Below are 12,390 nucleotides of genomic sequence, written 5' to 3'. Positions count from 1 at the left end.
CTGCTTGGCTGTAGCTGAAGCTCGTTGACTGGATCAGCTCTAGAACTGAAGTCTATCAATTGATAGGGAGGAGGCACTGAGAAAGGGCACAGGGGCAGTGAACCGTACCGCACATGGTTATTTTGCATACTTCCTTACCCGGGATCTGTGCACAGGATTATCAAAGTCCGTTCCTTCCGGAGCCAGAAGCAGCCAACCACCATAGATGGGCTTTGCCTGAAAAAAAAAAAACACAGTAGAAAATCGGTCAGATTAAGCCTAAATGGTACAAACATGATCTCCAGTCTCATGCATGTTACAATGCTTCCTCCCTTCACCCACTGGCAACATGTTCCAGACAAGCTTTCACCCCTCTCACGAAATGTCTGAGTGAACAGGCCGAGACAGGATGTGGAGGAACCCATACCGCTACTATCAAAGAAGCATACTGCGTAATTAATGCTAGCATACTGAACGGACTTGCACATCAAGCAGAAAAGGGTTTCTCAAAGGCTCAAAAAACTGCTTACATGGACATTCCTGGAGAGAACAGTTCCTATGACCAATGGGGCTCCACTTCGTTCAACATTTAAAACTACAGAGTGGAAACAACTGTCAGTTATGTTGCAATACTGGAAAAAATCGTATACAGCGGACTAACAACTCCAAGTGTATGTCCATGGTGGCAGAATGGATCGAAGGAGCTCTTACTCCAAGTCCATTGTGGCAGGGAAGTAATCATTCCAACACAGTGTGTGCAGAGGCCCAAAGCATGCGGGGCAAATGCACACTCACAGGCACTGCAAACAGCAACAGAACTGCAGCGTTTCACACACGCAGACACCAAGACAAAGGAGTCATCCATGCACAGAGACAACACACACACTTGGAACTCTGTAGGCAGGCAGGACAGTTCACATACAGACATGCGCAACCACCTTGCTCCTTATTGGCCTTATGTCATTCGTTAAGTTGACACTCTGCTAGTCCTGGGTTGTTTTGTCAAGAGTTTTGCAATCTGAAATTAAGCCCATACCTTTAATGGTAAGAGAAAAACAATCACTGGTAAAGCCAGTAGCTCCCGCTTCCTGTCAGCCAGTGTAGACCTATTGCCTTTTACAATGCTTTTTGCACATACCATTCAACATCGACAAACAGATGAAAAAAATAAAACAAGTGCGATACACTCTTACGGACAGACGGCGTAACGCGTAAAACTTCAACGCGTAAAACTTCAAGTGCGGTCAGAGGTTTTTTCTTTACCTTCAGCCATGCTTCACAGCAGCTGCACAGCTCTACAACCTGCCTAAAACACATAAAGTCAGTAGCCCTCACATAGGTAATACCTATTGGCTTTGCCAAAGCCTTTGTTTTTTCCTTTATAGGATGAGGGTGGTGAATAAAGACACTTTTCAACTAGTTTCCTAAATGCATTTCGGAGTTAGGTGATGCAGAAGCGGAAAAAGGTAAAACTGATTCTCATGCAGGAGCCAAGAGGATGAAATTCAAGAATACCATAACACGATATATGATATTGTATAAAATTGTAAGCGCTATGGAAACACATATTGTAATAAAGCTGCATATGGTTACGTAACACACATAATAAAGCAGTGTAGGTATAAAAACACACTTTATGTGCAAGCACACCAGATTAATATAAATAATACTGATAAAATATTAAACATACAGTTGTATAGGTAAAACACAAATAATATAATCGCACATCGAATTAACAATTTCATGCACGATTGTTGTCTAACAAACGCTACTACTGATGGAAACAACGAAAAAGCAGCAAAGAGTTACTCTTGCCAAAAACATAATTTAAGACTGAAACTGGGATACATAACACTCAGTTACATAAATCTATATCATAACCATTTTAATAAAGTAAATGGTGATTTACGGCTAACTATACGCGTGTTTTAATTTGAAATATTTCACGCTGACGCGCTTATTTTATATGGTCAAAAAGGTTAAAGCAAACCCAAAGAATCAAATTTTTTTATTTGCATCTGTGATTAACCTTTCTGAGAAAACGTTGATGAGCTTCCTTCCTGCGCTAACGATCGCTTTAAAGGGAAGACTGTTAGCAGCTGTGCAGAGGAGCCGCGTCTGATCCCCTCTGTGAAGCTGCACTGCCAAATGGTAGGAATGGCAGGAGGTTTATCAGTTCAGAGCTCCTGCCCACACATGGCAGCCTACTGTGTGACGCGCTCTATAATCCAGGGAGGAGACCAAACTCCGGCCACGCGTCAGCCTATTGTGCGATGTCATCTTTAGTCCAGGGAGGACACCAAACTCCGGCCACACGTCTGCCTATTGTGTGATGCCAGCTATAGTCTAGGGTGGACACCAAACTCTGATCATGCATTGGCAGACTACTGTGTGATGCCATCTATACTACAGGGAGGACACCAATCTCCAGCCATATATGTCAGCCTATTGTGTGATGCGCTCTATAGCCCAGGGAGGACACCAAACTCTGGCCACGCATTGGCAGCCTACTGTGTGATGCGCTCTATACTCCAGGGAGGACACCAAACTCCGGCTACACGTCAGCCTATTGTGTGATGCGCTCTATAGTCCAGGGAGGACACCGAACTCCGGCCACACGTCAGCCTATTGAGTGATGCCATCTTTAGTCCAGGAAGAATACCAAACTCAGGGCAGGAAAAGACAAGGAGGACAGGGCTTAAGAGACACAGTACAAGCAGCTGGAAATAAATTAATGTGAGGGTTTTCAAACAAACATGTAAAAGTATTCTGAGAGTTTCTAGTGAGTATTGAAAAGAATGATGTGGCATCATGAAACCAAACACTGGGCTTGAAGCAGAATGGAGGGCTGGGTGGGGGTGGAGTAATGGAGGGCAGAGCCAATGACAGTCTCTGTGTTATTTATTTTTACAAACTCAGCCTCCAAGGATATTGCAACAAGGAAAAAGGACAGAGAAATGGAGAGAGGAGACAAAGGCAACAGGAACCGAGAGTGGGACAAAAAGTGGCAAAGGCAACACGTACTGAAGGTGGAAGGGAGGAAGTAACAGGAAACTGGATGAAGGCTAGGAGACAACAGTAATACAGACAATGGGTGTGGAAAGGAGGTTAGAAATGGAAGATAGACAAAGGGAGTGGCGGAGTAGACGGCTTAAAAACAGACTCACTCCAACCAAAAAAAAAAAAAAAAAAAAGTACCTCTTGGAGTAAATAATTAACTGTCGGACACCGATCATGCAATTAATCCGTACTTGGTCAATGCTCCATCTGAAGGAACAAACATACGAAGAAGAAGAAAGAGGGACCGAAGTGCTGACCAATGAGAAACGAGGAAGGGGGATGACAAAGAAGCCAACCAACTGTAAGCAATGGGTGGGATAAAAGTCCCATTTAAGTGCTTTTTTTTTTGTTTTTTAGAAGAAATAAAAGATTGTCGCAAGTGTCAGCTCATGCACGCCGTCTCAGGCAAGACCTAAAAATGTGCAGCAGCAATTGCTGCTGAAGACTTTGCTGAAGGATTCAACCATGTCTTCAAGGGCAACACCTGTTTTACTGCAGCGTCCGGTCTGCTGGCCAACAGAATTAGTTATCCAATGGAATCTAATACATCAAGACTCAAGCAGCGAGAACAGTCATCAAAACAAAGACGCAACCTCCTAAAAATCATGATGTATGGGGCTGTTAATACACTTGAGAAGTAAATTCAAAACTGTTGCACTATTACAAAAATATACCAAACGACTCAAAAGAATTCATGACCAATTTAACCATTGCATTAGAGCCTCACCTTCAAGCTGAAAACACCTATATGTGTTCTCAGGACTCATAAGACTGATATCTCTTAAATAAATCAGATAAACAGGGAAAGTTCCGATGCAAGGGCTGTGAGGATAGAACCACAAACATTTTCAAGTAGCTAACTATTGGTTGGCAATACTTTGATATACTGACGAGGATCATGCTTTTAGTGATCAAAACAGAACACGATTTTAAAAACCTGATATTGGTGTGAATAGGTACAGTGTGTGGCAAAATCGAAGGTCTACATTGCATTTCACAACAGCCGTAGGCGAGCCCACTTAGTGCCTTTTGGCCCTCTTTTATTCTCCTCGGCGTGGGACACAACCAAGTTAAAAAAAATCTCAAATGACAAACAGCTAGGACTCGGTGCACAATGTTGAGAAGGCTAAATCTCTTCAAAAACGCAACAAGTCGAACTCGAGCTATCAGTCAAGTCAACAAACGCTAATCACCAGGACAACCGAACAGGGAAAACTTTGTTTTGCTTAATAGTTACTTAGACCACAAACGACCTCTAGGTCGAACGTTTCCACTCCGTTTACTGGCATGGCCGACATGCTTCAAGGGTTGCTGGCGCTAGAGCGGTTCAAACTGAGTCGTATGGTGGAACAGGCCTCGTCAGAATTAATTGTTTATGCCTAATCAGCCTTTGGTACTAAGAAAACTATCTTCCACTCCTGTACAGCCGTACGATCCTTATATGAGCTCCATCCAAAAAGAGGCACAATCCTCCCTCCGACAGAGACATAAACACATGTGTGTGCAGTGCATTAGTCCACAGGCCATGGTCGACTGTTTCTAGAATGTAGCACTATGGATTCATAAGAAGGTGACCAGCCAGCTCTCCTGCAACTAAGGCCAGTGTAGGGTATTTAACTGCATGTGTATGCAAGATTTGGGCCTCCGGAGGAAGAAACACAAGCAGAGACAGCCGGAAGTGATCACCAGACCCTCCTGGATTCCACCTTCTCAGCCTGCTAGCTGTTCCTCAGCTTTACTCTCGGTTTCCAATTGAGTCATAGTCAGTTAGAAGATGCATGTTATTTGTGGTGCTCCGCACTGGCCGGAAAGAACGGGGTTACACAATATTGGGATGCAGAAAGAGCTTCTGTTACTGGATACTGTGCTATGACCAAAAGGATTTATTTATTTATTTTTTAAACAGAACTAAACCAAACTAGATGCAGCTTTTATGCACCCACTCCGTATGCATCATGTGTCAAGCTACCTAAGAAATTATCTTGGCATGCATCACCCATCCTATCATATCATATGACAACCAGGGCATGTTCTAGAGTCATAGAGCACCATAAATTAGCACTCACTCACTTGAGGAAGTTATCAGAATAATTAAGTGTAGTGACTACTCACTGCTTTTTGCCCAAGTCACTTTATCTGCATATGCACCATGCACTCATTTTGTTACGCTGTGGCAGTTTTCCATAATTTTTTTAATAAATTCAATCTCCATAGGTTTCAACACCAAGATATAAAGGTCTGATGAAGACCAAACTCCACGCATGATGTCCGAGTCACAGCATTAAATCGTGAAATGATTTTGAAACTTTAAAAAAATACTTGTATTTTGAAAATTGTCACCATCGTGTGCCACTGCATGTAATAAATATTCCCAAATCAACATGGCCGTCTTCAGTGTGGATTCCATTTTAACACTTACCAGTGATAATGCATTATTGTTTTTTGCATGGACTGGACACCTTATCACCCTAATCAAGAGCATCAAACGGAATGGTTTTATACATAATCTGTGAATTGAGCATTAGAGCCAATAAGTGGCTATTGCTCTTTCATTTTCTGCAGAGAGCTAAGTCACTTTGTGAAATTAGACAGTGGAGGCACGTCTCTTCGACAGGCACCATCTGTTCGGATACCGGATTAAAATCAACATACAAAGCAGTTTGCTGCCGAGTCACTAAAAAGGCTCTACCAAAACACACCGCTCTTGGCGTTTCAAGGTATGAACTTTAATTTAAAACGAAAATTCAGCTTTGGTAAGCATTTATTTCTGTGCCATTATTGCTCTGTGCATGCTGGTTTAGCACCCTTTCCAATAGGTAAAACAATAATTATTTCTTTGTAGTAAACCAAGTGTTTAAGTAAAAAGTATTGGCAAAGCTAAAAGGTCTAGCCCTGTTAAGCCAGACATTGTTTTTTTCTATTTTGTTTGTTTACAAACAAAAGCAAGAGACAGTCACGGTTTAAAAGTAAAATATCGCTTTCTAAAAGGTGTGTGCATGTATATGAGAGAAAAATGGGAGGGGGGGGGACACTCGAGCCACTGACAACATAAAATAAAAATAATCCATTAACTCTGATATCTTATTACAAGCTGTGGGCAATTATTGACAGGTAAGAACGTACCTGCGAATGGCAGTCAAGGGGACTCTGGAGCACTGACACTTCAAATCTGAGGAAAACGAAATTCACAATCTTGCCAGTGAGAAGAGGCTTTGTTAGACGATTGTCATGCCCTTCCAAAATACCTCATGAAAATACACAATCATACCATATGCACAGGGATGAAGTGGCAGAAAACGTGTTCATGCCGGCAACTTTCCATTATTATAAGTAACAGTGGTCCCTTATTTGTACAATATGAATTATAAATTTACACATAGAAATACAATTAAGGCTATGTACATTCTCAAGGCACGAGATATTTATTAATAAGAGATCTTCCAAAATAAATTAGGAAACTGAGTCAAAACACAAGGAAACTCAGTTAAAGTAAATGACTTTCAGCACATCTAATGAAATGAAGAGCAGAAAGTATATAAACATAAGTTGCTAATTGTTCAGAAAGTATCAGTACAAAATCACACATAGTGAGCAATGAAGGATAATCACGGCATTATACAAGTAACTAGTAGTCAGACTCCGGCACATAAAACTGGCGTTCGACTACGGGAACGCCCTCTACTCAGGAACAACAACCAAGCTCCTGAGACGACTACAACGAATCCAGAACGCCTCGGCACGACTAATCCTCGAAGTCCCCCGACGCAACCACATCACACCCCACCTAAGAGGCCTGCACTGGCTCCCCGTTGACAAGAGGATCACCTTCAAACTCCTCACCCACGCACACAAAGCACTACACAACACCGGACCTACATACCTCAACAACCGACTCAGCTTCCACACCCCCACCCGAAGCCTCCGCACAGCCAGCCTGGCCCTCGCCACAATTTCCCGTATCTGGAAAACCACCACCAGCGGCAGATCCTTCTCCTACCTCGCCGCCAAGACCTGGAACACTCTCCCTACCAACCTACGACAGACTCAGGACCTGCTGGCCTTCAGAAGCCCTCTCAAGACCTGGCTCTTCAATCAGTAGCACCCCCCCTCCCCCATGCGCCTTGAGACCCTCACGGGTATGTAGCGCGCTTTAGAAATGCAGTGATTGATTGATTGATTATATTAATATGTGTCAAATCCGATTAGTACCCATACTCCTACAAAGAATCCATTTCAACTTATTGAATGAGTTAAGGTACAGCTGTTGACGTTTCGCTCCGTAGGAGCTAATTGCATGGGATCATCATCAGGGTCCAACGATGGTACTTGGGAGTACAGTTAAGTATGCTAGAAGGGTTGGGGGGGCGACACAAACCGAGGATTAGTAAGGGGCAATAAGTAAGCCAAAATAAAAACAAAAAAAAGTTAAAAAATAAATAAACTAAAACAAAGGTTGCCAAATTTCTGAAGTGATATCCTTGTTACTCCTGAAGTCACACAGCAACCGTGCAGCACACAAAATCATGTGAGATAGTGAATGTGATATGGTGTCCTAGGATAGTGGGATTTTGGTTTTTTGAACAACAAGATTCCCCATGTCACACACAGAATCACAAGGTTCTTTCATTAGCAAATCATAAGACCGTTAAAGAGCCATCCATGTTCAGGCTACAACATGCTTTGCAAATGGCAATCCAGCTTCTACCAATCTACACAGCAAGAAAGGGGTAATCCGAGTCAGACCCAGCAGGCAACACTTTGCTACAATTGAAATAACCTTGTATACATCTCACCACTACTTTACAGCGGTCAAGTCCCAACAAGCAGGATTTAGAAAAGCTGGTCTTTGAGTTGCAGCGCAACACATTTAGGACTAGCACTCAGTATCAGGTTCACCGGATGTTAACCTTCACAGGTGTCACAAAATGCCCAGCAGTAATTTTGTAAAGTGTGTATTTGAACCTGGCACACAAAGTAAGATATATAGTACTCCAATAGGCACCAATTAGAGGACGCCATCCAAAACAATTGCTCTATTTTAAGGTCAGTGACCATGCTGGGGTCCTTGACTTACAGCTATTCTTCTACAGCTAGCCAGCCTTAAAATGAATCAGCATTTCAGGAACAGCAGCAGGAGTCTAGCACAAGTGCTTTATCAGGACGACCACTAGTTATGGTCGCAGCACAGCTCAAAACCTATACAGCTCCCTTCTGAGGGAAGGCTGAACTAACAGCCACAATGGGATCATCAAAACAAAAGTGAAAGAAAAAACACACTTCCAGGTTGGAAATAGGAGACCAGGTCAACCCATATAGCTACACTCTAAGTATTAAGTATCCACTGAGTAAGTAGTTACAGCCCACAACTGAGTATACTGGGATAGTTTGACATGGTTGAACTTCCCCTACCTAACATTGGTTGCCATCATTAGAGTATGAACTTTCTAGTGGTCTGCAGCTGCACAATGCATCAATATATGAGAGATAGAATTAGCAGTATTTCTTCCAATGACTTGCCTTACCCCAAGTGTAGCTGAGCAATGTAGTGTAGCTTGAATGGAGACAGCTACTACAGCATTCTCATTCCTCCTACTGGCATACCCTACTTGTACCTGTGCCTTTTCTTGAAATAGCAAACAAGGAAGTGCAAGGCGCCTACTTCGTAACAGACACGAGCGATTAAAACAGGACTGCTCTGGAATACATATTTATGTCATGCCAGTAAAAATGAATGTGGCCTAATATGACATGTTATCTGAAGCAACTGTAGTCTGTAAATGCGTATTCAGACATTTATTGTTACCGTCACCGCCAGGATACCTCTTGGTCGTACCTGCTGACAATATGAGCATACAGAACCGAATTCCCCTGTGGGTCTGCTTAAATACCAATAATGAATGTGTACAAAGTGACCGCATGGAATAAACCACACATGCAGAGGCACGGTGGTTAATAAGGTTATTATCAATAATGGTAATGATTATTAAGAGAGGGCATGGATCAGTTTAGGCATCTCTATCTCTCCTTCTTTCTTTTCAGAAAGGAAGGAGTTTGTTCTTGCATTAATTAGCAGTGCTAGCTCTTCCCATTGGCCAGTAGAATATCAACATCGATGGTATTTTTTTTATGTGAAGGACTAAATAAAAAGTGGCATACCAGGAAAAGTTAGCATTGTGTACGTTAATGTAGTCTAAACAGTTTCTAAATTAACGCTACGGCAAATATCACCATCGTTTCAATTGTAAATGTCAATGAATACCCTGAAATGCGCAATAGTCCGCAAGTAAGAACCAGTGAATGGCCCATACAGTATCTCAGTACATAAACCACTCACATTTCTTTTAAGAAGGTAGAACTCTCTACAAAATACTGAAGTCATTATCAAATCACCTGTTTATTTAACGCTGCGCAAAATACCACATATCCAACTGTGTGGGAAGAGACAAAATAGTCAATAAAAGAGCTAGTCTTCTCCCGCCGTGGTCACTGGTAGGAAATAAGACATACCTTAAGATGATGCTTAAGTATGGCACACATCGGAGTCATTCAGCGCGAGGGCAGTTTGATACTGGGGTCGATGACGCAAAGGGTCTCAATCATCTACTTTGATGTAATTCAAATTAATAACACCACAATCAGTGAAGGCCCTGTGAATAATGGCATGCATTAACATGGCTGGAGGCGCTATTACTCATTGCACAAAGGAAAACAAGTGGGAATGCTCGTGGTTCTAGTTTGACAAAAACACCTGATTTTTTTTTTGTAGTATTTAACTTATTCTTTTGGGTTTTATAACGTGCTACCACCAACTTAAAGGAAGGCCTCAGAGAGCTTAAGCAAGCATACTCAGTTTAGAAAGTGCCTACCACTAATCAGCTTTATCAATACCTACAACCTGAACTGATCACTTATCAGACATGTAGCCACAGAGGGCTTTTCTACAACCACTTTTTCACAAAAATTCCCAATGATTATTAATCGATTCTTAAACAACTGGGGGTCGCCTTTTGGTCCTATTAGAGCTCCGGGACTCATTGAGAAGGAGGCTGGTGTGAGAAAATAGCACAATTTCCAACTTTGACTTGAGCGAGTCTAATTTTATAGCTTTGGGAGGAATGTATTTTACAATAAAACAGACAAACTTCCTCCTCTGCTCTCAAACATTACTCAAAACAGACCAATTTTAAGAGCAAACACCACAGGGTAGTAGTAATTAAACCCTCCCTTTCTTTTTGCATCTGCACTTAATCGAAGACAGAAGAGTTGACTCAAACCAGCTGGCAAAGAGAGGAGGAGAGGCCAATACAGGAAGCACTCAAGTGTATGTGTTACCATTAGATTCCACTGAGGGGATACTGTCCAGAAACTTCCATGTTTGGAAATAATTCTCTATCCCACTGAGTGCCCCAGGAAGACTCAATTCCCCAATAACAGAGCGGCACTCCATCCACACAATGTGTGAGCAGAAATTTAGGGCGCAAATCAAAACGAGTCACGGATCCCATAAATGATTAAATCCATGAGGTGATAACATGAGATGGAGGCTCTTTTTATTTTGTATTATTGCAGAACTATAAATTAAAATACACGATACATATCCTTAAGCATCCTAAGCTATAGTTGCAATTCTTCCCAACAATGTAAGGAATTTCTAGTTACTTCGTCGTGGCATAAGAGGATGGAAAACAGAATTCTGGGGTTTTCCAAAAAGAAAAACAACTACGTCAAGATGGGAAAAATATTATGGGGTGACAGTAGAAGAACCATTTAGGAGAATCTGGTTATTACGTGAAACGGTCTGCACAAATCTCCCAAAGTGCACAAGCCTAACTCCATCACTCACAAAGCTGAGTTGTAGATCCTGCAGTGTTCCAGTTCAGTTCGCTATGTAAAATACCAGCAAGAGAAATTAAGTAAAAATGGGGTGATGTTATGTGGAAATACGATTAGCCAATTTTAATGCTGACATCTGTTTGCGAAGACAGATAAAGGAGCCTTTAGGAAAGTGCCAGACTACCACTGAATAGACTAGATCAATTCAAGATGGTGGGCTGAAAGTAAGGCTGCAAGATTAAGAACACTTAACCAGCCCACTGTAAAGGTCAAAAACTGTATCTGCAAATGAAAGTTACAAATACGATTGGCCAAATGAAGCACCAAAAGGCTGAATTACTATCACTGCGCAATGCAAAACCCACATAGAATTGTCTAGCCCTGCCTCTGCTTTGTTGACAACAACTAGACGATCTGAGATGACAAAGTCTGAGAGATAAATAAGTGACTGTCAAGGCTGAACAACACTCCTGATTTGGGGGCTAGAAATAGTTGTTTGACTGAGCCCCATCAGCAGTACTCCCAGAGTCTGGATTCCCTCATGGATTATTAGCCGTGCTTTACAAATAGTTGATTGAAACTTCAACAAAAGGTACCTAGCTTGCAATCAGGAATGAAGATTATAAATACACGTCATAAACGAAGTGAAAAGGTTAATTGTTGCCAGTCCCTTTTCTCTCCAAAAGATCTGAAGTACTGGTCTTCTACCAACTCATACTAAACTCAGCCAACTAATGACCCCCTCACCAGGTATCTCCGTTGTATAATTATTTCTGTGCTTTACACATATCAAACTTCACGACAACCGCACATCCCACAACTTTCTTCCATTCTTATATCTCTTGGCCTGCTCTGTGTCTTTGACAAGGTAGATCTTACTTTGACGTCTTCTCTCAAAATCTGGCAATATCCACCAAAACATTTGCAATCGACTTTGTTCGTCAATGGTAACCACTTAAACCATATCACAAGGAATCAAACTTCAAGAACCCATGCCTCATACCCTACGTACAGGTATTGTTTTTCTCGAAAAAACGTTCTAGCTAAATGATACTGTTACTATATAAAATACATAGGTGGGTGTTATGTACTCAGACTTTGTTTTGGAAAAGTAGATAAACATACAAATAATTGGAAATTAGTGAAGAGACAACTTTGTACTTTAGAAATTAAATTGAACAGTGTAAGGAGCAATTATTTTGCCCAATTAACAATTTAGAGAAGAATGTTATGAACAGTATTACCATTAGGAATGACATTAAGCTATGTTCGCTGGCAAGTACAGACTAAGACACTATTATTTTAAGTTGATCCAGACACGTTCTGAAAATGTACAAACCAGTGGTGGTGGAGGTTTAATATGGAAAACACCTATGGTGATTCACTTTAGGATGTCACCTGACAGCACAAGCACAGAAACCTATCTAGAGGTGAGCGCAGAGGATAGGCTAAACATGAGCATTCAATGCCAGACAGAAGCTGGCAAACATTATTGTACTTGGAGAAATAAATATGAAA

The 12,390-nt window shown here is 41.6% G+C and overlaps 1 protein-coding gene across 6 annotated transcripts in view; it reads right to left on the bottom strand.

Moving 5' to 3' along the window:
- Positions 1-12,390, bottom strand: part of MPRIP (myosin phosphatase Rho interacting protein) — a 754,399-nt gene that overhangs the window by 690,361 nt on the left and 51,648 nt on the right. For all 6 annotated transcript variants that reach the window (XM_069210054.1, XM_069210057.1, XM_069210056.1 and 3 more), the window contains exon 2: positions 139-216. In XM_069210054.1, the coding sequence (XP_069066155.1) occupies positions 139-216 (78 nt within the window). The remainder of the gene's footprint in view (positions 1-138; positions 217-12,390) is intronic.

The sequence above is a fragment of the Pleurodeles waltl genome, chromosome 10 (genome assembly GCF_031143425.1).
Source record: "Pleurodeles waltl isolate 20211129_DDA chromosome 10, aPleWal1.hap1.20221129, whole genome shotgun sequence".
Taxonomy (NCBI): domain Eukaryota; kingdom Metazoa; phylum Chordata; class Amphibia; order Caudata; family Salamandridae; genus Pleurodeles; species Pleurodeles waltl.
This window is presented reverse-complemented; position numbering and strand designations above follow the sequence as displayed.